Genomic DNA, 26,854 nt, shown 5'->3' on the forward strand with positions numbered 1-26,854 from the left:
TGAGAAACAAGTCATTGGGGGAGATTTATCATATTGATCTTGAAGAATTCCTCTGATAAAACAATTTTCCTAAATTTGTCGCAATGCAAATACTCGAGTGAGTATTATGACAACGCCAAGCAATGCATTTTTTCACCCCAGCCCAACTCTCAAAACGCGGAAATGGGCAATCAATTGCTCAATTGAGAACTGCACGAGTAACAAATAAATCCATTGACATTTTCACTGCGATTATTGACTTTCTGCCCTGCTTTCAATTCGCGCATTCTCCCCGCCGCCCATTTTTGCGAACAGCCACGAAAAAGGCCTGAGAATATGTGTGAAAAGTCGAGAATTTATAAAGAGTGAAAATAAATAATAAAGCAGAGAGAGAGAGTGAAGAAATTCACGTGGCATTCCGACTTGAGAAAAAAACCCTCCCAATTGAGTGGCGAAGGAATTATTTATAGAAATAAATTTTGTGTGTCCGCAGAGAAGTTTTCCAAATTGATATCGATTTCCGGGGCTGACCAATTCTCCACGCACATACCTATACACACTTTGACGACACATCGCGAGAGACGAAAGTTTGTCATTGAGGAGGTCAGGAACACCGAATAAATTATGTACACTTCCTGAGGTGTGATGGAAAAGTCTCGGACTTTCTGGACCCCAGAAATGGCGCGAAAGGATGGCAAAAGCTGCTCTATTTTGCAGAGACAAGATGATGGTTGACATGTAGTGCAGAAAGTATGAGATTCGTGTCGTGTTGCTTCAAAATAATATTAAAAATAAATTTGGCATATTTTATGGGTGGCGAAAATCAGTGTTTATGACCTCAATCTGACATTAGAAGTGAATTTTGCACACGCTGAATTCGAAGATTGTTTATCAGAATCTCAGCACACACGTTCAAGCTTCTCCTCTCTATACTTCAAGCCAAAAAGCTTTAATATAATACACACCTCAACATTCCGCGAGAAAGAGCAGTTTATCGTGTTTGTGCATATAAGAAATGAGCTATTTTTTCTGCCGAGCGCTAAAAATATCACACAGTGTAATTTCTGTCGTGGTCAAAATAGCAAAAGATCACGTCAAAGTGCTTTTTTCAGACATTCCACCCCATCAACAAACCACAAATACACAAACACACACACTTTTGGACCATCAAAAGTGCAGACACATTTCCGCCAAAACTCTGGCCCCAAAAACACCAGAGCGCCATCATCAATGAAAGCGATAGTGAGGCCAGAAAAAAAGGAGTGATAGTGAAAGTGGAAAAGAGCCCACCGAAAAATGGCATTTGCATAATATTCCTCTGTGTGTCACATCGATAGTCCACCGCCAAAGTCTCTCTCTCTTTGTTATTTGTCTCGACGAGTCGTCGCGCATTTTAATTCAAACAAACACCCGGAACGGCAAATTAAATAGCACGTTCTGTATAGTTTCCACATTTTGCAAATGTTATATACTTCTTTTTCCCTTCCACACACACTTTGTGCATACATTTTTCCCACCTCTCTCTCCGTCGGCATATGAGACTTCCCAAGCAGTCAGCGAGTCTCTTCCTTCGGTTTGCACGAGCCGTTCAGAAGTTATTAATACCCCACCAAGCGGGTATTGGACTATTTCAATGCTTTTTTGCACTTTGAAGGCCACACACTCACCAATTGCACATGAAAATATGCTGCGGGAAGACAGCGAACGACATCGCGCGGGGTTGAGGAACGGCAGAATATGCAATTCACTCGGTGGAAAAACTCTTTGAATTTCCAATAGCCGCGAGAGAGGCTGAAATGTTGATAGACTGCCGACAGTGTGATTGATTTTGTTGGAAAAATCAACGCTCAAATCGGGGCTGAGTAAATATTATTTCTAAATAAATCTATAAATTTTCCGAGACTCTCTTGATGGCTTTTTCTGTTCAAATTGAATGCGAAAGTGTCAAAAGCGTGAAAGGTGCTTAAATTCTACAGTTCCGTCAGAAGTAATTGGGATCGTTTGATGGCTAAGTAAGCAAATGTAAAGGCATTATCACACTGTTCTGTCACTGTGTGAACTATTTAGCTCTCAAATGCTGAAGAGCATCAAACTTGACAATGTAATGCAATGCATATTTTCTGGGAAAATGGCACTTTTAGCAAATAAATTAAGGTGGACATATTTTCTCACACAACACTGTATGTCACATGTGACAAAGAATACTTAGATAATAAATTAATTTTGAAAAATTGCCAAGAAAAATGATAGATTCAGGTGAATGAATTAGAAATACGACCGACACAGAAGTCTTAGAGCATTTGAACTCGTAAAATCCCTACTAATTTATGCTTATCAAGCATCATAACACCGCGTCAGCACCCGAAATTGGAGTGATAGCGAGTGGCTGCGGACGAAAATGATGCGGAACATGGATCGTCATATATGAAAACGGGAAGCCGGAAATGATTTGTACACGACGCACACAGGAAGGAAGCCCACGATGACAAATTTAATTGAATTTATTGTACATCATCTGCACGAGTCATCATTGGCTAACATCGAATGAGCACTCTATTGTGCGACCCAATTCGCCCACCAAACGCCCAGTTTGTGCACTTTCTGGGACGCCTCTCGGGCATTCTCAGCGGAATTAATTATAGGAATGCTTCTTTTCCACTCTGTGCCATTTCCTGGCACTGTATTCGCCAAATATCACACGGCGGAGGATCGCCTCTTCGCGCCGATTGACTCATAATTGATGCCCCACAAAAGAGATCATAAACTCTGTGCTCTAAAACTCCACACTGGTTGACGCGGCAGGAAACTTTCCGCGAAAACCACTCTTCATTAATGAAGTTTTGCAAAGTCTTCTTGGCGCCAAATGACACACAAAAAGAATATTGTATGAGAACAGAAAAGCGCGCGCTTCTCGACGGAATATTTTTTTCTTTTTCTTCGCACTCTGTCCAAAAATACAGCCTCGACCACTTTTCCGGTGTGCTAAGCAAATACTTAAAAAATTCACAGACAATTTCAGCTCTACTCCTCTAACACTGGTGATATTCCACAGTATATTAATTCACATAGCAATTGTGCAATTTCGCTGCGCTCTTCAGCTCTGCTGAGTTTAACGAAAAAAGAAGAGAAAAAATTACCATCCTTTTCGGATGCTCAAAACACAGAGGAAACTCTCCATGTTCCCAATTCCATCATCGCGAGGCGAAATAAATATAAAAAAAAACAAGACGTAAATATGGAAAAGCGATAAAAAAAAATCTGTATAAATGCAAAATTCGCCTCGTCCAACTCTGTGTACGTTCGCAGTTGTGTTGCTTGCTATTTGTCTTCCTCGCGTCCTATGAGCGCGAGAGATGGGAAAAAAAGCCCGGCAATGTGACTTGGGTGCAAAAGAGAGCGCCAGCGGAAGTACAAATTATTCGCGAACGAGAGCAAATATTGCATATATGTTGAATTTTTCATTCAAAATGGGCTTTAAATGGTACGCGTGTAAAAATAAAACGCAATTCATTCGGAAGTTACTCCATCACAACAATGCGACTCCCAAAGTCCAAGAAGAGTGTTAAAATGCATGAGTTCTCAGTGTTTGGGGGACAATGGCGCGGGGAGGGCGGCTGAAGAACAGTGGAATGTTGGGCAACTCACGTGATACATTGCGATTATTCCATATATTACGTAATTGCGGCGGTGAATTGTGGTAGAAGTTGGGATGCAGGAAGGTGCCGGGCGCCATGTGGCCCTGAGGCGGGCAGTGCGGCGGCATCCCGAGGCGCGCCTTCAGCTCCTCGCTGCACGCCGGCTGGCCACCGGAACTGGACGAGTCCACGTCGGAGACTCCACTATCCGCCGGACTCGGTGGCAGTGAACCTGCAACGAGAGTGCAAACTTGTCATTAGATTGCTCTAGGTCAGCCCAAATTGTGGACTCTTTGGGGGGCGCAGGAAGTCCTGTCACTGAAGCATTTCACAGGATTTTGACATGCTGAAAATGCATAGTTTCTCTCAGAATAACATTTTAGGATGTCAAACTAGAATTACATTGAAATATTGAGGACTTAAATCAAGAATTTTCCCTTGTGTTTTTCACATTGCTTAATGAATGTAAATTTTCCATGACAAATAATGTGGATTTATTTCTTTCATGTCATTCTTAATTTGTAGCACATTTTATTGTATTGTTCTGTTAATTTCGTGCATTAAGACATTGAATTTATTGTAATTTCTGATAAAGTTTTCGCGTACTTAAGAATTGTTTTTGCCTATTTTCAATTTCCCTGTTTCTGTACTTGAAAAGAATCCTGAAATTGCTCATCTAAATTCCTGTAAGATAACCTCAAGATTGGCCTTCGTCCTCATCCGTCCTTCACACTTTTCCTCCTGGCTATAAATCACCGAGGAAGGATACCGCTGAGGAAAACTCTATTCACTCCCTCAGTTTAATTAGCAGAATCTATCTCAGGGACATTGTGAAGTGGCAAAAAGAAGTGCATCTCACTAAAATTGAATTGCATCTCTCGCATTGCAAGAAGTGTTCCCATGTTGATTTCGTCCTCTGTTGAACTTTCACACTGTGCAGGGAAATCCACACACACACACAGAGGCACGCGCAACATGGGAAAATTCTGCACTTCACATTCTGCACAACACATGAAACTACTCTCCATTTAATTCTATAACATCGCCCTCTTACAGCACATCCTTCCCTTCCATACTGAAAAATGGAATATTCACGCGGGATGAAGTCACACAATTTCCATTTTCACACATCTCTCACCCATCCACCCTTGTCTAATTAAACTTAAAATTAAACTACACTCGACGTGGGATCCATTCCTGAATTATTCACCATCCCCGTCCCGTTGGGCGCCCACGGGGTTTGGCATCCGCGCCTGAGGACAAATGGGACGATGAGGTGAAACATTCTCTGAATGATCATTAAGTTTTATTTTATGCACCAAACGCAAGGAAGAAGCTCGAGTGGAAATTCAGCGAGCGCAGTGTCCATTTGATGGAATTATCTCCGTGAGGATGTGTCTTTCGCGTCGCCCGAGGGTCAGAGCCAGAGGGAACATGTGGACACTGACCATCGCGGAATTGTGGCGCAATGACAGTGCGAGCGAGCGGGACGGCGTGTGGAAACCCTTTTCCGTCCACATGCAAAATTGACGACGAGGATTCAACATTAATGGAACCAGTTGACAAGGAGGGAAGTCTCAGGAGAAAAGTTGTCCGAGGGATGTGTAATATAACGTCGTCGACTAAAAGCTATTAATCATTTTATTAAAAAACGCAAGGTCACACCAGGTCAGCGCTCGTTGACCAGTTTTCTTTCCTCAAAACACACACACACACACCATCGCAGGGACATCCCCTGGACATACTTTCGGGATCCCTCAGAGACGAATTTCACATAAGGATGTAAATATTTTAATAGTGTATCCCACCGGTCGACTCGCTCAAAATTCAAGGGACAGGTTAGAGATTTAGAAATTAGATACCGCCGTATGGACACAATATCCCAACTACAATTTATAGACTCTTCTCTCGCCCAACCTCGAGCCAGTGTGTGTGTGGAGAATACATGATGAAAATTGAGATGCGACAAGAGGATGGATGAAATTAGGAAATTTATATAGAAAGTTTCTGGGGGGCTGAAATTATTCATGATTTCATCAAGGCGTCTCTTTACCACTTCTTTCTTTGCACACCATCCCTCATGCCCATGGGAATCCATCATTCTCGCCCTGTGGCGCGGGCAGAAGCGGAAGTTGTGCCCAAAGATTGTCCTGATAGTGGCCGAAAACAGGCCAAAGTCTCGACGGGTGTTAATAAACAAGATTAAGGCCTCATATGAGCGCTCATACACAACTTTACTGTCACTCCAACTTTCCCTCTCCTGATGAAGATGTTGACAGGAAGATCACTTTCAGGAAGTTCAGTCTCGAGTTGAGCTCCAAAATTCACTCCAAAATCGTAAATTTAAGCTCAATATTGACTCTTTGAAGACGGTTTTGTTCTAAAGCAATTAATTTCTCGCTCAGTTTGGATAAGATTGCATAGCAAGCTAATAAGGCGCGATAAAAGGAAGCTCTATCGTGACAATAATCAACATCTTTCATGAACTATTATTATGGGGAAGCCCTCAGCGTCTTGTCTCACCAAAACTGGTTGAATCTTTTATGACCCAGCCATAACGATGTGCTCGGAAGAGCTAGAAAATTTGTCTCATTCCACCCGTTTAATAGATGACCGTGAAGGGATTCCACAAGGGAATTCCCACGAAAAAAAACACACAATCGCAAGAGGAAGACATATGCTTAGGGATGAGATAGTGGCCGAGCAATCGGGGATGAGTTGTCTCTTCCCTCTTTCGACCGATGGTCAATTCGAATCGCATATCAGTTGTCCCCTCGGCCTCGGCGCCCTCCGTGATTATTCTGTTCCGCATTTACGAGCGCGCAAGGCAGGACAATGATTTGCATATAACATTTTTCTCAAATGCCCATGTTCAAATAACTCAAATCTCGCGCAGAGAGACTTTTCCTCAAATTGATTCATCGCTTGACCAACGGTCACTCCGGCACAATACCAGCATTAATGGGCATCCCTGTGAGAGAATCCGGGTTGAGGGCACACAAGGATAGAAAAAAAAGGAGGAAGATAATGCAAATAAGGATTGAGGACTCCTTTTGATGGTCTCCTGCGACGTTTCAAGTTCATTTGCATTGGAATTTCCTCTCTCTCTCAATGCCCGGAACTCGTTCTTGTCCAGGCATTTTCCTCATGCCAAGGCAGGAATCTCTTCTCACTTTTTCAGCTGTCCATCCTTTTGTTGAGCACGTTTCAAAATTATGAGTAATCGACCGCGAAGTTAAACAATGGATTTTATTTAGTGCGCCATTCGTCTTCCCCGAAAAAAAAGAGTGAAACTTTTGAATCTCATTTCCACAAGACAAATTGAATTGCATTGGGAAATGCGCGATTTTTCATCTTACGTCCGAATGTGTTGCAAGCATCGCACAATGCGTGGAATATTATCTTGAGAAAATACGTTGCTCGCAGATGGCTTAAAGCTCTCCCGGGAGGGAAGACAAGGTGTTTTTCTGGCCAAAAATCCACAATTCATGCACTCGTCTCTTTGTGCTATGAAAGGTGCACCAGCGAAAAACCACCTTCTATTGTCGCATTTTTGGGGAATTCGCCAGGGGATAATCAGTGTCAAAGCAGGGCAGATTGTGCTGCAGATGGACAGGAGTCGCCGACAAAGATGCACCCAAATATTTGCCATGGCAAAAAGACGGATAAGTGAGAGTGAAAGAGGTGAAAACCATCAGTCACTTCTCGCCAGACATCCTCCGAGGGTGAAAGTGAAATGCCTATTGGCTCTCGATGTGTCACAAGAGGGCTCAATAATTGCATTTTGGCTCCGAACCACACCCATCCTATTGACACTATTGGTCCCGAAGATCAGCATCTGCATCCTCCCGTTTGCTGCCTCACTTGCCGCTCGGCAACCCTTTGCCATCCACAAATTGACACGCTTTGTGCAATTTTCCTACCCTCAGTGTCGCAACTCGAAATGCAATCACTCAAGCAACCCACGCATGTGTCCATCTGTCCACTCAAGAGGACTTTGTTGCTGCTTCAGGACTCCTCTGTGGCAAATCCCTTCGGCAAACACAGAAAATGACACCGAGTGAGGGCAATTTGAAAGTGAAAAGACAACCAAAAATGGTGTGATTTGTTCACAAACCACCGAGAATCCTAACTATTCACGTCCAAACTTGCCTTTGTTGCGAGAGTTTTGTGATTTTTCTTAAAATTATGTTAATTATTTGAAAAGATGCAACTATAAATAACATTTTGCACAATTATTTTGACACATTTCGAGGACAGTCTGCGCCAAATGAAGCTACAAAGACTGTAATGTTTCATTGTATGTTTGCTTGTAGTGCGAAAAAGTTCGCAAAATTGTTCAATAGCTGATGATCAATTACTGTTCCTGCAACCTAACAGCGGATCTTAGCGGTAATCTTCAAACGTCTAACTGTTGAGAGGGTGAAATCTTAACCCAGTTTCAATCGCGAAGGAGGCAAACCTCAAAATGTGAGCCATCAGGAAAAGGATCAGAGAAATCCGACATAATAAAATCCTTTCTTCTGATCCAATTCGGCAGGATCTGCTGCTTTTTTGTACTGCAAGGGGATTTCACTCTTTCACCCATTGTCACTGGAAATTGCATTTATTTGCACGACATCAGTATAAAATCCTTGTCCAACAATGCCAGAGATGCTTTTTGTGCCTCTTTCTCTCTCTCTCTCTTTCACCCTGTGGATTATCCATTCAACTTTGGGTGCATTAGACGCGTCTCTCCATTGCACTCCTTTCGCTCTTTCTCTCTACCTGGAAGCTGAGGCAGTGTTCGGTAGCCAAGCGAGAGATTCGCTACCGACTGTGAGGCATGAAAGAGCTGGGATTTTTATATAAAACTACAGGAGAATGCAACAAGGATTTATAATCAAAACTCAGGGTGTAATATTTGATTCGAGGGCAACACAGAGTGACCCTTTTTTTCATGCGAGATGCGCCATGGGAACCCTTGAGATTTGCACCACTGAGCAAATTTCGGATCTCTTTGTGCGAAAAACAGCCCAAATGCCTGGGTGCGAGGGGCGAATCATCCCTTACAGGTGCTTCATGTCAGCGGGGGAGAGGTTGAATCTCGAGTTCTTGTCCCGTCGAAGACGAGAAATGAAGGCAGCTGATAAAATTATGATTTATTTGTTGCCTGCAAAAGCGCTTTGTAACGCTGCAGGCTGCATTTCTGTCCACATCTATATTCAATACCTGCGATGACTGTGACATTTCGTCATGAGAAAAATGTCTTGCAACGATTTCTTTTGCTATGACTGGATTTCTGAGGTGTTTTCGGGCCATACTTCAGTGACACTTCCTGGACATGCACTTGAGATTGGCGGGAGTTTACCTGTACTGGACGTGCTGTAGTTTCTGTGGTATGGCGCTGAATGGATCGGCGCTCCGCTCAGCAGCCCGTGGAGGAGTTGCCGGTGAGGCGGTGGTCCCTGGTGGTGGCCATTGCTTGCACTTGCCGCGGGTATTGATGCTGACGAGATCCTCTGCTGTGGTGGCGGACTCGGCGACTGTGGCAAGATGGGAATTTCTGTGTTCACTGCAAGAAGAACGAGAAGAGAAGCGGTCAATTGGCAAATTCGTGAAATCGGGAGAGAGAAATCAGGGTCAAATGCCCTTTGGAAAGAGAAAAACTTGACCGTCTAACTATCTTCTAACAAGACATAATAATATTATATTTCTCTATGCAATTTTCATTCAAACATTATCAATCAATACGCAAATTCATTGCTGCAAGGTGAAAATCACACCGAAAGCTTATTTCCAGTCAGGAAAAGCATCAATTTGTGGAATATTTCTGTCTCATCTCAACAATTGTGAATCATCTGTTGAGATGTTGGGAAACCACATGGCTCTTTTACTTGCTGTGCTCTTCACGCCAATTTACCGTGGCTCTTAATTGTTGACTTCACGACAAAAAGAACCGTGTGTTGGCCAATATTGCGAAAATTCTTCACCTGAGAAAAAGAGATGTGCAATTCGACCTTCTGTGCTAATTGGACACTCTGTATAGATGCCATTGCACATCCTCAGTCAGCACAAACACAACCAATTTGGCGACGAGTCACGAAGCACGCGGAAAATAAAACCACTTTGATCTTCACTTTCGTCGTCGGCTCAATTGCATTCCTTCTGCCACATTGAAGAAATTCATCATGAAAATTGCCGCAAGAGCTTCAATGGCTTCAATTGTTGAAAGTGAAATTTTTCGGCAGCCCAACAGCCGAAAACGTGTTTTCACGCACTCCTCGTCTGCCGGGCGGTCAGTGCCCAAAAGTGATGTGTACTTTGCCAATCGGTCAGTTGTTTTGACACCCATAAATTGCAGGGCAATTGATACAAAATCATTTGCCGCCTTCAGTCATTCTCTGGATCTCCGCGCATTCCAATTTGATCCTCATCGCGGCGCGCGAGGTGTTGAGGCATGACTTTACCGCCGAATTATATCATTAAGTGATCCATCGCACATCGCCGAATCGATCGTCTTTGAATATGAGCAGCGCGCGCCCAAAGACGCTCTCTGGCCCACTGACGAGAGACTTCCAAGCTCTCTTGCCGGATTACACAATCACCGAAAAAGTAGGTTGCTTGTCAGCTCACGAGCGTTTTTCTCGTCGCTCTTTTTTGTACACCGCGCGCGCACACCTCATAAATAATTCGTTTGTGCGGTAATTTTTATTGCAGCACTTCGCGAACGGACGAGGAAGAGAATGCAGCCATTTTTGGCGGGCCACGCATTTTGGCCAAAAACCGCGCGCGCTTTCGCTTCATCCATCGAGAGCGAAAGTGATGCGAAGTTCATTGCGGAAAAGATTTCGGATGTGCCAAATATCTTCGGCGGGTCTGCCAGTGAGTCTATGGCCAGGAATTGGCAAACTGCCGCCGCGCATCATTGATGCAAACACCTCAGAGATGCACGCGAAACGGGGTTAAGGTGTTTGAAAGATCACCCAAAACCTAAACTAGGTTAGGCGCTTTGATGAGGAAGTGTGTGTCCACCAGTCATTGTCTCTGCAGCAAAATGCGAACTAGTTCAACAACATCGAGTTGATTTTGCCAAAAACCAAATAGTAGAAACGCAATTATTCAGCCGCGCAGCACTAGATAAATAAATGCAGAGACAAGAGTTTGACTTGCGAAATTTCATGAATGAAAAGTGTAGAATACAAGCACCAGTCTTTTTTTTTGTCTTTAAATCTCTAACCAGTGAGACAGAGTTGGGAGACAATATGAAAGGAAAGTTTTAGTACGCGTGAATTTATTAGCCAAATGGAATATTAATCACACATTGAATACTCCGATAATCTCATATTAACCCGCATTTGCTCATTGCTTGACGTGCTTCATCTTGAAGTTTTCCGTCCGTGAAAAGAACACAGGTGAAGAGATTACTGAGAAATCCAATTTCGATTATTGGCTCACATTTTCAGCGCAGTGAATTCACTTGTACTCCTTTATTTATAGGCGAAAAATTTGAAATGATCGTCAAGCATCAATCATTGCATAAAAATTCACAAGATGACTGATGATCGCGAATTATCTCATTTTTTGCGCTCTCAGTGGGACTGCAAAACCACCGGGATGTTGAGTGTCGCAATGGAGAAACGGAGAGAATAAATCCGGTGCAAAAAGCAAGTGCGAAGATGCAAAAAATCGCAAAATGCTCGACTTTTTATCCTGACTTCAAGAGATTCAAACTGAGTTTAATAATAAAATGCAGAGAATTTTCACACTAATTTCAGCTATAAGTGAAAGACATTAGCATTTTCACCAACTTTGCTGAACATGTCACAATCCCAGAACCATTTTTTTTAGCTTCTATCTCTAAAAGGACTGAAAGTGACTTTTGATTGATTGCAGAGTAACTCCACCGTCTTGCGACAGCGAGCGAGCAATAAAATCTACACGTCAACAAGTATGACTTTTAATGTGAGACGAAGAGAGTGATTAACTCAGCAGACGTTGTCGAAATTTTCCCACCCACACACACGCCCGAAGGGTGGCTTCTTTATGGGAAAAGTCTGGCTTGGCTCTCGTGGCACCAATAAAATGCATCTCGGCGCCTGTCCTCGTGCGGGAGCGCTTTCACTTTCAGTGGTCAAAATCAACAGAAATGCTCCGTGACGGCGGTAAACAAGCGCCTGGCTGAGGGTGGCTGGGCAGCAAAAAAAGTGGAGCGAAAGCACAAACGCCCACCCTCTGACGGGGGCCGAAAGCTCTGCGCCCCAGACGATTGACGCCAGCGGCGGGCGCATTGTCAAACCCCACAGGTTCACCCTTGCCGAAAAAACGCGCCGCAGACGCGGCGTGGGCGGCAGTTGCGGGGGCGGCCCGGGGGTTTGGGGCGCGCTCGTCTAGCCGTATTGATCGGCCGCCCCAGCTACACTTCCGACGCACCCAGCCGGGGGCAGCGGCCGCTTCGTACGCGACGCCGCCCGAAGCCTGGCCGAGCGGGCGCGCCACCCACACCCTGCGCCCACCCGCGGGTGGCGCACACGCCGGGGCGTTGCATACAATCAAATCAATGCCGGGGGAAAATGAAAATGAGAGTTGGGTGAAAGTTTTCTCTGCGCATCAGTTTTCTCTCGATATATAGAGTGGGAAAATGCTAGATATGTGGCATGAGAGCATTTTCGAAAGTGGCTTCGGCAATGGGAAAGCGCCACTGAGCAGTGGATTTTCCATGTTGAGGCTTTTCACAAGAGCACACACATTCCGCCCAAGTGCGAGACACGAGATCTTTTTTTTTGTGTCTGAAGGACGCAAAAAGAGTGGATTTGAATTATTTTGGCTCCGCCCACTCACACGCTCCGCCCATTGATCACAATTTGATATGCATCTCATCGTTTTCTGACCTTGTGTCACTACTTGATTTATCTCTTCCGCATTGAAGGGCTTTTCTGCACTTTCTCTGCAGACTCTTGAATTTGAAAGTTGCCTCTCAAACTTGTTCTGTCCTCAACCCAATTCGGCCTCATCGATTCAGGTTTCTAACACTGCTTCCTTATTCAATTGAAGGATAAACTTGTTGATACGATTGGCCGAGTGTTCCCTTGAGAAAAAAAGTCCGTACACACTTGGGGAGTCTGTTAAATAGTCCGTGGGGTGTAGGATTGTGAAAGGCAGAGAAAAAACTATCGATTACAGAAAATACCTTTCCTAGGTCGAAGTTTATTGTGTTCCTCGACTCAGTGGGGTGTGTTCATTAAAAATACACCAAATAGACTTCTCACACGTCTCATGAGTAATTCAGCAGGAGCCAAAGGAGGGAAATTGGGCCATCCAGCAACTTCCTCGATATAACCAGCAACAATTAATAATGCAATTTTCCATACGCTCGTCTCAGGGATGACTTTTCAATCGATTCGACTCGACACACTGCCAGAAAATCAATACCATTACATGTGGACAGACTTTCGCGACACGTCCACGATTTTTATTAAATTACTTCTCCTTTTTTTTTGATAAAGCACTCCCAGAGTGGGAATAAAAACGAGAAAAACTGCATCTTGACAGTGTCGCTCACAATCAACCAATTAACTTTACTACACGACACAAAATGCACTCTATACAAGCTAATGTTGGCTTCGGTGTTGGTTGGATGGAAACTGGGTCAAGGCTTATTGCTTCGATAGTTGAACATCGCCTGTGTATTCACCACATTGCAATTTAAGTGCTGCTGCGAAGTGGATTTGCACACAAGACTCTCGCGCGGGGAGAGTGAATTGCAAGAACAGCTAATATTACTTTCACTTCCGCTCCTAGAGACATTTAGCCAAGAAGCCGCGCACTTTCGACGCGATTCCACGAATCTCGAGCCTCCACCAAACTGCCCAAGTTTACACCCAAATTGCCTATTTCATGAAAATTAATTGGCATTGCTTGCCAGAAAGACGCGCGATCTAGAATCCATTTTATGTGGGTAAAAATAGAAAATGCACTTTTGGAATATCTCTTTGATGTCGGATGCATATTATGCATTTCATCCGGAGAAGGTGGATTTTCTCTTTGAAAAGTGAAGTAGTGAAGAAAGTTTATGCAAAAAAGTGCACAGAGAGAAAATTTCTAGCAATTTTGATGGCCACACACAACATTGTTCCGACATTTGCTGCACTCAGAAAAAATAAAACTCACAAAGACAGTCCAAACACACTCCTAACCTTCGCAATTTCTCAAGAACTGCCGCTTAAAAGTTAGCGAAAATGCCCAGTGAAGAAGCTGAGAGTGCATTTATTTTCACCCTCTTTGCATTCTCCTTAGCATTGAGAGGCAAAATGATGAAGGGAAACAATGAGTATTGGTATGATTTGAGCCAGTTTCCTAGGGAAAAGAATAGCTCACGATCCCTTCTTCTCAACATGAAAAACTTCGCTGTGTTTCATTGTACAAAACATTTAATGGTGAAATATGTGAAACAGGAAATTGTTTTGTCACCTAAGGCGTATTATGAAAATAATCAGATTTCTCACACAATACCGAGTGTTATGACCTCAAAAGTATTTAAAAATTGCCTCAACACAAAGCCTCAGACGACTCCTGGGACTTTATTATTGTTATTGTGACACTTTCTCACATCATTTGCGACTAAATCGATAGTTTTTTTTAAGGCTTTTCGGCCACCCTTTGCGTGGCATTCTTGGGAAAAATTTTCACCCAGGAAGTGGACTTATCAAGCTTCTCGCGACTCTACATGCATTTATCTGTCTGATTAATTCACAGACCCATTGCCCTCAATAGCCAATATAAAAGATATTAATTGTCCTTCACACTTGGCGACTTCTTATCAAGAGAACGGTATATATAAAATTCATAATGTAAAATCAAAGTGTACTTCCCACTCATGAACTTTGCCACATAATGTATCTATTATGCACCGCCCACTCACCAATTTTCCCTCACATTCTCAGCGCGAAAAGGGAAAATTGTGAAAAATTCCCACCATTTCTTGACAATATGATCTCTTTCACTCTCACCCGCCTTCCCATAATGTGCGTGTGCACATGAAAAGGAGAGTGGTGTGCTGCACATGAGAGCGAGAGAACATTTCGACTCTGGCAGAATGTGAATTTATTTAATGAAGTCTCATATATACATACCCACTATGTGCATCGATGGAAATGAGGTAAGTGGGACATTTTCGATGCAGCAAGCAAATAAGTGGTGTGCACCAACACAACCCGAAGTCACTTTTCTGGTATAACATCAAAAGAACCACGATAAGTTTGCAATAAACCTGTGACCGATGTGAATCTTCAGTTCATTGCCATTGGAGTAAGTATATAAGGAATGACACATCTCATTATGAAAATGTAATTAATTGTTCTTTGATGGGTGTGCGAATCCTTTATCTTATCAGTATCTTTGTATAATTATTTTGTAGTGAATCTACAAGCAATAGACGTTCGCGTATGTTCTGTAGTCATGATATGCTTTCAGTATTGTTGGAGCAAGACTCGATTAAGGTTCCAAACACCCAAACAGACTGTTCTCTATCCAGTGAAGTGGATTTTGGCAGAGAAGACCAGGTATCTGACAATCCGAACCTTCAAAAGGACAGAGGAATCTCAGAAGAGCATAAATTGAAAATTATAATGACTCGATTCAACTGCAATATCTGCGACTTTTTCGAGACTGTTGACTGCGTGTCATGCATGAAAAGCACGGCAAATTAATCCCAATGAAAGTCACAATGCTTGCAGTCAGCATGTCTTGGGAGCAGTCATGGAAAGTGTCCTTGGAAGTGGAAGGAAAGCCACCTGGAACCCCCTCTCGAGAGGGTTGCAAATTCCACCCACCCTCGCTCGCCCACCCACATTGATCGCCCACGCCAATTTGCAGTGGCATCCTCGAGGTCACCTTGAAGACTTCTCGTGCGCGCACAGAATGAGAAGAAAATCCACCTTCACGAATGTGGATCAGAAGGTATGTGCAGCGAATGCAGAAAGTGTGCAACACATCTTTTTCTCCTCTACAAAACTTTTCTTTTCATTCCACACTCACGCACATGCGATTTTCTTGCGTGTCGCTAGCGACGACATTGGCCATAGAAATATTCATTATTATTGCTGTGTTGACGATGATGGAGTCTTGCCACGGCTCTTGCAGAGTGTTGGAGGGCGTGGAGGAAAAAGTGGTGGAGAAGAGGGCACGAAGAGAAAAGAAGAGATAAAAGCGAATTTAGCCAACAATTGCATGGAGAAAATTGCATTTTTGCCCATAGCCTATTATGTATGTGTGTGCACCATTCATATATATATAATAAAATATTAGAAATCTCGATTTCTTTTTCACCTCACCTGCAGATGCTGCATGTTGTCGAGACAAGAAATTTATTGCCAATGAAAGTGTCGCGCTCGGTAAGTGAAATGATAACCGCATGACCACTCTATTGGCATGATTAGATTGCGCGCTCTGGCCATTGTGACAGCGTCGTGTCGGACAAAAAACCGGCCAAAGATGGTGAGTCGGGCTTTCCATTGACCTACTCTTGGAAAGCGTCGCAATTGCATTTTTCACTCCGCTGCACTTTTCAGTGCAACAAGAAACGTCACCGGAGGCGCACAGGAGACACGAGAGCGCGAGTTTCTACAAGATGTTGGCGAAAATCGCTACTTATCAGTGAGCTTCTGTGGCTCGTTTTATTCGAAATTGGACCACAAACTCCGTCGCTGGCCTTTGACCACAAATTGCCACTGAAGCTTGGCCATACTTTCTGAATCCACAATCGGCACAACAAGAACGAGAGGAAAAGCCTAAATAAAACCGCCTAAAAGTGATTTTTCACCGAGTTTCAAATTCTAGGTCATCACTTCATGCATTAAATTACCAATTTTGCTGTGTGGAATTTCAAATTTTCAATTCATCCGCAATTGCCGTTGAAATCGAAAGTGAATTTAATTGAGTCGTTTTTTTTCTCCTTCTCTGCTCGCCTCTGCAATTTATTTTTGGCGAGCTTTTTTAATCGCCTCACTCATTCACGACTCTTTTTTTCTCTACTTCTTTGTCTCATGCTGTATAATTGTATGTTGCACATTTTTTTGAAAAATACCTGCTTCTTTTTTTTTCACCGCGACGTTACCTTTTGTTGTGGTTTTTATTTTGTCCGCACGACAGACACACACACAATTTCGCGATGAAGTAATCGAGTACCGGTTTACGAAAAAATTAATTTCCCTCTCCGGACATTACATTATGTATTTATGAGACGGTATGTGGAGAGAAAATTAATGTAGAGTCACGATGATCAATTCGGTTGGCATAAATTTAGCAAAGTTGTGGAGGAAAAAAATGCGCCTCCATTGAAGATGTGGGATTTTATGGAAAACCTGACAACATTCTTATAGTATTTGACTATGTTAATCCCTCAGACGACTGAATAATCCAGAAATTCTCTTTGAGAAATTGTGACATAAAGTTACTTAATAGATGACAAATGCAGAATTTGTAAGATAACGTAGTAAAAAGTCAATTCTCTCATGAAAAAATGTGGTCTGAATCAATAAAAATATCGTCAATTTTCCGGGAAATTTAATTTTGTCCTTGCAATGTGTTTAGGAACGTTTTCATTGTGTTATTAAGCACAGAAATTCCAGTGAAATTATGAGTAAATTGAGTTTTCTCAAATTGTTAAAGGACACTCTCGCGCACATTCCCTTGAAGCAGCCACAAAAGAAGGGTTCCAGAGCAGCAACAGCAGGAGTGACGGAATCCGAATGGCATTTAAGAATGAAATATATATATATGGACTTCATATCTCAGTAATGAAGTTCAATTTCAAAGGAAGCTTCATCTCTTCCAGATCACTCAACACAATCGGCATCCAATTCCAAAGCCAAAGCATTTGTTCTTCGGCAAATGTGTGCGCGCCTATTGCAAAATTTCACGACAACATCTTTAACCTCAGCAACTTTGCCTTCTTTTGCTCATCGCGCAGTGGATTTTTCAGTGGGACGCGCGCGATTGCAACAATCATCTGCACAATAGAGCCGCAATGGGAGACGCAAGAAGAAGGCGAAATTGTCTGCGTCTTTCTCACTCCCCCCCCCAAAAAGGCAGCCCACACACATTACGAGATTGTGTGATGAGCACCTTCCCCGCGACCCAGACTGTCGCGGTGGCATCGCGACTCGCATGCAAAACACGTACCATTTCCGTTTGTCCAATTACAGTGCGACGCACATTGAAATTCACTGTTTGCCTCTCCCTCTCGCTCGCACACCCCAATTGGGCCGCAATGCTCGCAAGGTAAGACACGCACTTCAGGCCCAGACTCGTAGTGAAAATTTCCATCAAAATCACTCACGAGACTGCCTTTGGGGAGGGTCCGGGCGTGCATAGTAAGGAGGAACAATAGAGTGTGAGACCTGAAGAATGTGTGTGGTATAAAAATTAATTTATGATTCATATTCCCCGAGGAAGATGCTGAAAGACAACAAAGTGGAACCGCGCGATTTGGTAATACTTTCAGTGTTGTTGTTGTTCCATGTGTTGGTGAAAAATTTCAAAATTCACACCTTCAAGGTGCTTTTTCGCGCCATTACTGCTCTTTTTATCGCTCTTGGACGAGACTTTAGCGGTACAGGAAATGCCATAACATCTCACGATGGCTCTTTTCCAACCCCAAACCAAGGACAGAAAAATCTGCCAATTCATCACTTTTCCGTTGACATGCCCTGAGAGAAAATTCACCCTGGCAAACAAGCGTTTGGAATCAAAAAATGAAATTTCTCACAATTAAAGTATCGACGCAGAAAAATCAGTTTTCTTTCTATGCATTCCAACATCGTTAATGTGAGGTGAGAAAAAAGAACTCGTAAAAATCATTCAATTCCGATGCATTCACCGCTTGAGGAAGCGCGATCGTAAAAATTGCATCTTTGCTCATACACAGTGAAATTTTAAGGGGGAAGTGAGAAATAAGATGCTTGTCAGGCGAACACACCATAAAATCACTTCTCAGCATTTATCCAAAATAACATCCAAAATCGAGGTTGCGACTGCAAAAGGAGAAGTGTACACAAAACACGAGAGCGTCGAAGGATAAAAATGCAATAAATAATATTGCACAAGATCGTAAAATGGAGAAAAATCGCAACATCTGCAACTGTGAGATCGTGGAGGATATCCATTAATAAGGCGCACATTGGCGGGAAGGTTCTCCTTGGCCTGTGTAGGGAAAAAGAGCGAGCGCGCGCGCGCGCTCGAAGGATTGGTAACAACGGAATGCACTTTATGAATTATATGCAACAACCCCGTCACTGTAACACTAACCCAATTTCCCAGCTATTTTCCCCCACCCACCGTCGCAGTGTGCAATTGAATAGCCGCCCCACGAGCGCCACCCTCTTCGTGGCGCTTCGCTCCCTGGCAAATTGCTCATTGATTTCTGCTGGCACGCCACCCAGAGAGACAGCCAAGCGCCCGAACTGTGCCAATCCAGCGGATCCCATCGGAAGCACAGCCCGGATGGAGCAGATGCTGGCTCCTTGAACGCAATAGAGTTTACTGCCCTGCGGACGCCTCGTCACAGTCGTACGTGTCTGTGAAGCTACGTAGGGCACAAGAGCAAATAGGAATTTAACTCGACATTCACGCGATCATGATTGTCACAGTGTGTATGCGGTTATCGATGCGGATACGTCCGTTTTTCAGTAAAATCACCAGCGAGATTTGAATAATCATTTCAGTTGTCATAGAGTGAATCAGAATCAAAATCTGTTCAACAAACATCGAAACCTAGGCTTCTTTAGACCTTAAATATTAAGGTGTAAAATACAAATTAAGAAGCCTTAATAATAGATTCAGGTTGATTTAGAATTGTCTCAAGTTAGGCTAGACAGATGTTTACAAAAAAAGCGGCTCATCATTTGATGCAACCAACAGAGATTTCTTGCACAATCATTTAAAATAGTGTCATAGAAACATCTTCCTCTTATTTTAGCATTCACGTTCTTCCACTTATTTATGAATATTAATTTTTTCACCACAACAATATACACTCAGAAAAATTTAAATCACAATTTCCGTCTGATTGCAAAATCGCGCGAGTCTCTCCACGTTTGGCTCTTTTTGTGGGGGTCAAGCGAGTACGTGTGTGCCTATTTGACTCATTAACGATGAGATGAAATTGAGAGATTCTCATATAGTTGAATGTTTCACAAGTTGTGTGCCTTTTTTCCATCTCCGCGCGAAACTTCTTTAATGGAAGTTTCTCTCTCTCTTTCTTACTCTCGCGGATTGTTGCAGCAATATTTGCCATTATTGTGTGATGAAGCATCAAAAAGGAGATTAATCATAAGGCAATTTTTCCGCGACAACAATGATGAGGAGGAAAACCCACACATTGGGTCTTACTATACCATTCGCCTGTGTACAAAAACACTCTGTGTGTTCTTTCGATAATTTACCCGCGAGCGCAAAGGCAAATGACCTTGTCCTGAATTGTTTTATTGGTATAAAACTACCAACAACACTTCAAAATACTATAGTTATATTTGTCTGAAGTCACACATTGAGGAGAGTTTATGAATTGACGAAAAACCCACACACACACACACACACGCGCATCGGCGAGTGAAAAGGGAAATTCTGAAGGAAAATCATATCTTGGCCCAGCGGCCAAAGCGTGAAAACTTGAGAAGCTGGCGCTATTTGAAGTGTCCGCAAGACATGGCTCAAATATTTACCCACTCGACCATCTAATCGTGCCTCATTTGTATTGATATTGCAATTACACACTCGTTACTCGCAGACTTCACTCCATGGAGAGTTTTCTCTCCATCTCAATTGAGCGATCTTCCACTCTGCAACATCTGGGCATTCTAACAATAGAACTTCTCGCCCAGAAGACTCGGTGAAAAATCACAAATTGTACGGACAATTAAATTGACAGTTAAATCTGGTGGTTTTGGATTTTGTGTGTTGGCAAGCGAAAGAAAACATTTATGCAAATTATGTAATTGTACGTCGTCACTCAATACACATTTTTCTCAATGGAAAAATTTTCTGTCGAAATTATTCAAATTTATTCATGACTCTTCACTTGTGTGCGTGTTCAGCGGTGGACTAATTTGACAAATTGATTTCACTTTTTTTCTACCCAGACACAAAAAGCCTTTTCCCTCTTTTTCTACCCAAAATAAACGCCATTCAATGCCCAAAAAAAGCGCGCTGAAACTGTGTTAATATCTTCCAAATTGCAGCGCACTCAGAGGAACTCGAACTCTGTGGCGTTTGGCACATCTGACGATGATTAAGAAAAATCCACCGTCAGAATGTAAATGATTTTTTCCTCATCCCATAGTGGAAGTGGACACACATTAATCCAACACACAGTGAAACTATTAAGGTAGGTCAGGGCCAAACTGACGATGATTTTTCATATTATTAATGGTTTTTCATCTCGCCAAACACCGCGCAGCGCACTCGATGCTGACCAGAAAAAGGCGAATATGCACGCCAATTTCAATACCAATCACTCATGCATTTCATCCACCGTGACGTCTTTTTCACGCGCCTGACGAACTGAGTTGAAACAGTGAAATATATATCGAATTGAGTGAAATGCGCGCGCGCAGCTAATGTCTCTATTTTTCGGGGAAATAGCCGATGTTGCAATTGCGGATGGTGTGTTGGAAACTCATTGACATGCCATTCAATGAAATTTTTCGACTCTCCGTGTGTGGTAAGTTTTGCCCCGAAACTTAAACACATGAAGTTCCGCTAGAGGAAAATTTCTCTCTGTCTGAAATTTAGGGATGAATGCCAAGAGACTTATGTAAGAAAGCGGCGAGAGCGCGGCTTTCAGAGGAAAATAAGCCAGATCATTTATAAACTGCCTCTAACCGATTCAGACTGGAATAGAAATATAGCAAAACACCTCAAGATTCGCAGAAAGATGCTTTTTCACATCATTTACAATGATTAATCGTCGCTCAGACTATTTAATTATGCCATTCATGACAGGTGGAAAGATTATTCGTATTTTGTCCTGGGATAATAGCAGATTATCCTATGAGATTCCAATGGATTCTCACGAGACAGTCTTTTGTAGAAAACCAACTACAATTGAATGTAATTTTTGTGTTAGAAAATTGCTAAAACAGCTCAAAATAGGAGAAAATGGAATTATTTTGCTGAGAATCACATTAAGAGTCCTTCAAGGATTCAGTTAAGAATTTCGCAAAAGACTATCAATCAATCACGGACTTATAACAGTCAAAAGTTGCTGTTCCAGCAGTGCTTCAGTTGGCATTATAGAGATGTTTAATGACTGCATTGCTTAACAAATCGGCTAATGAAGATATCAAACTGCATTCCTAATGATTTCGTCAATTCAAAGCACCGCAATTACGTGAGATATTTTCGGTGTAATTTTCCAAATTCACGAGAGAGCGAAAGAGAGTGCGAGAGAGAGAGAAGCATTTTCGACGGTGTTTTTCTTCAGCAAAAGCTCCTCAATCATTGTCAAACTCGCCATGAATCAATTCTTTGGTGAATTTTCCCTTTTCACACAAAATCTTCGATGGAAAGCATGTCATTCTGGTGGACAGAAAAGACCACTTCCGATCGTCGAGACGGTGTTTTTTTTTGTATCACATCATCTTGAATATTGGAAGAGGCAGAAGAAGAAAGATTGGGAAACTTTGGCTGAACAACATTCTCTACAAGAGCACGGGAGCTTTTTATTCTCATGTCGTCTTGGGGCTCTTTCGCTGTGTGTGCCGGGAAGTTTTGGTGTATTTGATATTAGTTGCTTTTGCCTACAAGGCGAGAGAATTGATAAATGAGATAGAGGCTTATGCGCAAATGCGAATTGCCAAGTGAGACAGAGAGCCATTATCAGTTGAAGGAGACCTTGAACTTGAGACGTACTGTGTGGGAGTTTTTCAAGAGATGCCGGGAGGAAACTAGTTGAGCAAAAAAGCAGGAATAAATCTCACCACGAGCCAGAGAGAGAGCCAGAAGAGACGTGCTCTGACTATAACTTCCTCTCAGCATCGCGCCTGAGAGATAATGGAACAGGAATTTTGGGCATCTCCACCGAGCCATTATTTATATTGTGTGTGTATATCTTTAGTTTTGGTGTCTTCGCGATGTTTTCGCCACAGTCGCGGCGATGATTTCGAAATTATTCATAAAAATTCGATCCCCAAAGCTTCTGCTCGCAATCAATGCTTTGTGATGTTTTCATACATCAACTCTGCGGAATAAATTTCAATTATTTATCCCTTTCAAGCGTCCCCCAACTCAAGACACATGAATTATCTTCGCCACGGCGACGTTCTTTGAACTCTCTCTCTCACCGTTGCCAAGGCGTCCTCTCCACCTCCTCGGCTCCAGGACACCCGGGCGCGCTGACAAATGAAGACATCTCTCTTCTCAGGAAGAGTGCGTGTGGCGAAAGGTAGAAACGATTGGGCATGAAAAGGGCGGGATTCTGCCACCATTCAGTGTCTTATGACATTTTCTCATCCGGGCCGAGCAGCGGGACACCCTTACTTGACCTACTTTCGCTGCAGCACCCTTATTGCGAACCACTTCATCTCCTTTCGATCCTCAATCGATTCCCACTTTCTCCCGGTGTTTGCAATCAAAAGGGGCGAATCATCGATCACGGGCAACGGAAAATTCCGAGAACCCTTCACACGTGTGGGAACTGGGTCAGGGGGAGGGACTCTAGGCGTTATCAGAGACTTGTGACTTACAGTATCGCTTCATGAGACTCTTCTTGTACGCTCTGCCCTCGCGGCGGTCCTCGCCGGGGCCCCCGGAGTCATCGGAGTCTGTGCCCGGATCCTGGCGATCTCGCCTCCTGTCTGAGTACTTGAGCGACAGATCCAGCGGCATGTCATCATCATCCTCGTTCCCATACTCCGGATCCGTCTTCACCAGCACGTAGCGCCTCTCCACGCGCTCCTCCTGCGCCTCCGGCTCCCTGGGCTCCTCCCGCGGCGACGCGGCGGGCTCCAGCTTCACTGGCGTCGCGGGGGCCTTGTACTGCGGACTGGGTGTCTTCCGGACCCAGGCGCCGGACTCTGTGCCGGGCGAGGCGCCGCCCCGCGGGGATGGCAGGACCGGCGACGACGCCGGCGAAATGGGTGGCTGTCCAGCCACGAAGTGTGGCGAAATGTGCTGCAACATTATCATCTCCAGCTCCACAATAAGAGTCTTTTTACTGCCGAAATTGATCACTCTCTCTCGCTGACGATAATAGATAGTCCTTATGCCGATATTCTCCTCCGACACTCAGCACGGAAATCAATCAATTCAACTGTCTCCATTACATCTGCACAAGTTTCACTGCTTCCATAAACACACTTTCCACACACTTTCCTAAAGCATTCTCCTCTGTTCTTCTCGTCTATCTAAATTTTCAGTTCCTCTACTTTTTTTGTACTATCAGTTTCACTTTCGATTTCAATTTGTCGCCCGCGCAGTGTGTCTCGATCTCTCGCTGCAGTGTCCAATTTCTTCTGAATGATCTTCTTCCTCTCGGCACGCACACTTTACTTTTTGGCGGGCTGATATCAAAGTTATCTGTTGCCGCGCGAGGAAGCGAAAGCACACACACAGTTTAATTGGTAACTCTTTTTATTATGTCTTCTTGTCTCCTCTCGCAATATTGTACGCAATCATGCACTTGGAGCAAGAATGTCTGTACATATTTAGATACAATGACAATTGTCAGAATGAAAAACAAAGTATAAAACGAAATCTGCACTGCACAATGAGGTAGTAAAAGTATTTCTATTTTATTTTCAGTAGTCCTTTTATCTCCTTCGTGTCTTTCACTACAGAATTCATGCAATATTTTTTTTGTTTAACTTCTTCACACAACAGATGTCGAAAACTTTATGTTCTTGTTTGTTTGCCTTTTTTTTTAATTAGAGCTCCAGGATCACCCACATCGGTGGAGTGTGTGTAGGAACTTTGCGCAGGATGAGACTTAAGAGATGTCACAGTGTTATTCACTTTATGGCTTTGAGAAACAGGCTGATATACCGGAACACCTCACAAACAGTGAACGCGTGCTCGCCCGATCCGCTCTCGAGTCGGAATGACGAAACCGTCGAAGAAATGACAGCCACGAACCGACCTTCCTCTACTTTCCACTAACACTGTGCGCGCTCACCGACTGCTGCGACTCGTCTCTGGCGCTGAGAGAAACCCCAGCAGGCAGGAACTCTCAGCTGCTGGCTTCTGAGTTCCTCTCTGCGCTCCTGCCGTCCCGCTCACTCTCGCGCGCCAGACAGTCCAACCGACTCACACAATTTGCACCGTGTTGTCTACCTCGCGCTCTCTCACCATGTCTGCCTCTCTCTCGCTCTCCGACACTTCGGAAAAACGCCGCCTGCTTCTGTGTGCGTGGAAGCTCGCTTCTGTCCTCTCTATGTATACACATTTTGCAACATTTTCACCGAAACACCAATCTCGGATCCTCTCTCGCTCTCGCCGCATAGAAAATCTCTGACGTGCTGGAAAATCCCCACAGAAGCACGGAGCACTTTGCCGGAAGGACGAAAGACACCCAAGGAGCAGCAGCCTATGAAATGCCCCCTTGAGACGCTCCTCAAAACTTCACTGGCTTTGGGGAAATTATTTTCATTCAAACAATCCACTAATTGCCGGCAAACCGGTAGCTGAATTATCACTAATTGCGCGAGTGTTCATTGTAAAATGGGATACTTCCTCTATCAATGTTTCCCCAGGAATTTCAGACAGCTGTTTTACTTTTCACGTCGCTGTATCGCAATAGATAGAATAAATAGCATTACAAAAGTGAAAAGTTTTTGACTTTAGGAAAGTTTCCCAGCAGAAGAGCCTGTCAATCGCCTTTGATTCGGAATTACTTATGCGCGTGGGCGGGGCTTTCGGATGGGCGGGGCATCCATATACAAATAGTTCAAAGAGAACGAGTTGTCTAGTTGATTGTGAACATTTTCACTCATATTTGAGGCGCTATGCGGGATCTCATCACCATTTGCTCTCAATTCTTAAGCTTTCACGCGAATATCGGATTCTCGATGAATTCAGCACTTGCACGCACGTTTTAAGGACATCTTGGGATGCTTATGATATCTTTTCTTAAGCCATTCTGAGGTTCTATTTATGCTTTCACAATTGTAATTTGATGTCCTAAAATCCTCAGTGAAATGACAATAAGAATCTGAGCAAAATATCTTCGAAATCGATCGTCAATTTGTGTATTTATTGAATTTTTATGCCCAGACAATCACTGTGCACACATTGCGTCTGCTGTCTTGCGTCGTCGCGACCAATCAAAGTATTATCATGAATTTCATGGTGGAATAAAGGTGGTTTTCCCCAGCATGGAATTACACATCGGGGAAAACATACAAATTAATAAATCACAGCAATTTCCTCCAAAAGTGCTGGTAATATCGGACATTGGCTATCTATAGAGAGTAATTCACTCTTCACTGTTTGTGACATCTTGGCGATGATTGTGTCAATATTCTGATATATTTATCAATCCCACTGTCATCTTGCTGTGCGTCCTCAATGCTGAGTCTCTGTGGGCTTATTTTTTTTGGGAACAACCAGGAACTCCTTTGTTAGCTTCCTCAATAGCGACAACACAACAATCACGTGATTGCGATCTTCACCCATCTTTAATGCGTCTGTGATCGAGAGACCCAAATGACCAGTGATTGCAAATATTGGCGGAAAGTGTCTTATTTAAGAATCAATGCGGAAACAGTGTGACTCTCGTTATATTTATCTTAATGAATCACCATCACGATTGCGAGAACATCACACGGCGTGTGATTTGTATTCTGTTGTGGTGAAAAAATTAGCGATCGCCGTCACTTTCCTCGCTGCTCGATCTCTCAAAGCTGCGATGTTGTGTGTATATATTGTGAAAAATTGGCTTAACTTTCCTTGAGCAATTTCCTCGCGCGTCACCCCACCAAAAAATGCCCGCGCATGAGGTGCAATCGTCCAAGCACGTGAATTTCTCACTCTCTCCAGCATTGAACATCATTGTTGCACTCCGTGCAGAATTGTGTGGAAAGTGTCGATCATTTTAATTAACAAGATCAATAATAGCAGCTTTTATCTCTTTCACTCGCTCGCCTTGCACACACATCACAGCCGTAATTCATCGATTCAGTGGCTATGGAAAAACTTGAGAGAGATAAAGAGAAAAACTGCAAGAGATTTTCTTCAGCCGCACACTCAACACTGTGTGTACGCTTGGT

General features: G+C 43.3%; 1 protein-coding gene across 1 annotated transcript in view; it reads right to left on the reverse strand.

Moving 5' to 3' along the window:
* The window catches only part of LOC132264061 (ecdysone-induced protein 74EF-like), a 35,348-nt gene extending 10,413 nt beyond the window's left edge, over positions 1-24,935 (reverse strand). Inside the window, exons 1-3 of the mRNA XM_059764121.1 lie at positions 23,336-24,935; positions 8,965-9,168; positions 3,625-3,846 (exon numbers count right to left, since the gene is read on the reverse strand). Coding sequence (XP_059620104.1) covers positions 3,625-3,846; positions 8,965-9,168; positions 23,336-23,777 — 868 coding nt within the window. The 5' untranslated portion in view covers positions 23,778-24,935. The remainder of the gene's footprint in view (positions 1-3,624; positions 3,847-8,964; positions 9,169-23,335) is intronic.
* Positions 24,936-26,854: the final 1,919 nt, after the last annotated feature.

Source organism: Phlebotomus argentipes, unplaced genomic scaffold (genome assembly GCF_947086385.1).
Source record: "Phlebotomus argentipes unplaced genomic scaffold, Phlebotomus argentipes genome assembly contig_32, whole genome shotgun sequence".
NCBI classification, from domain to species: Eukaryota; Metazoa; Arthropoda; class Insecta; order Diptera; family Psychodidae; genus Phlebotomus; species Phlebotomus argentipes.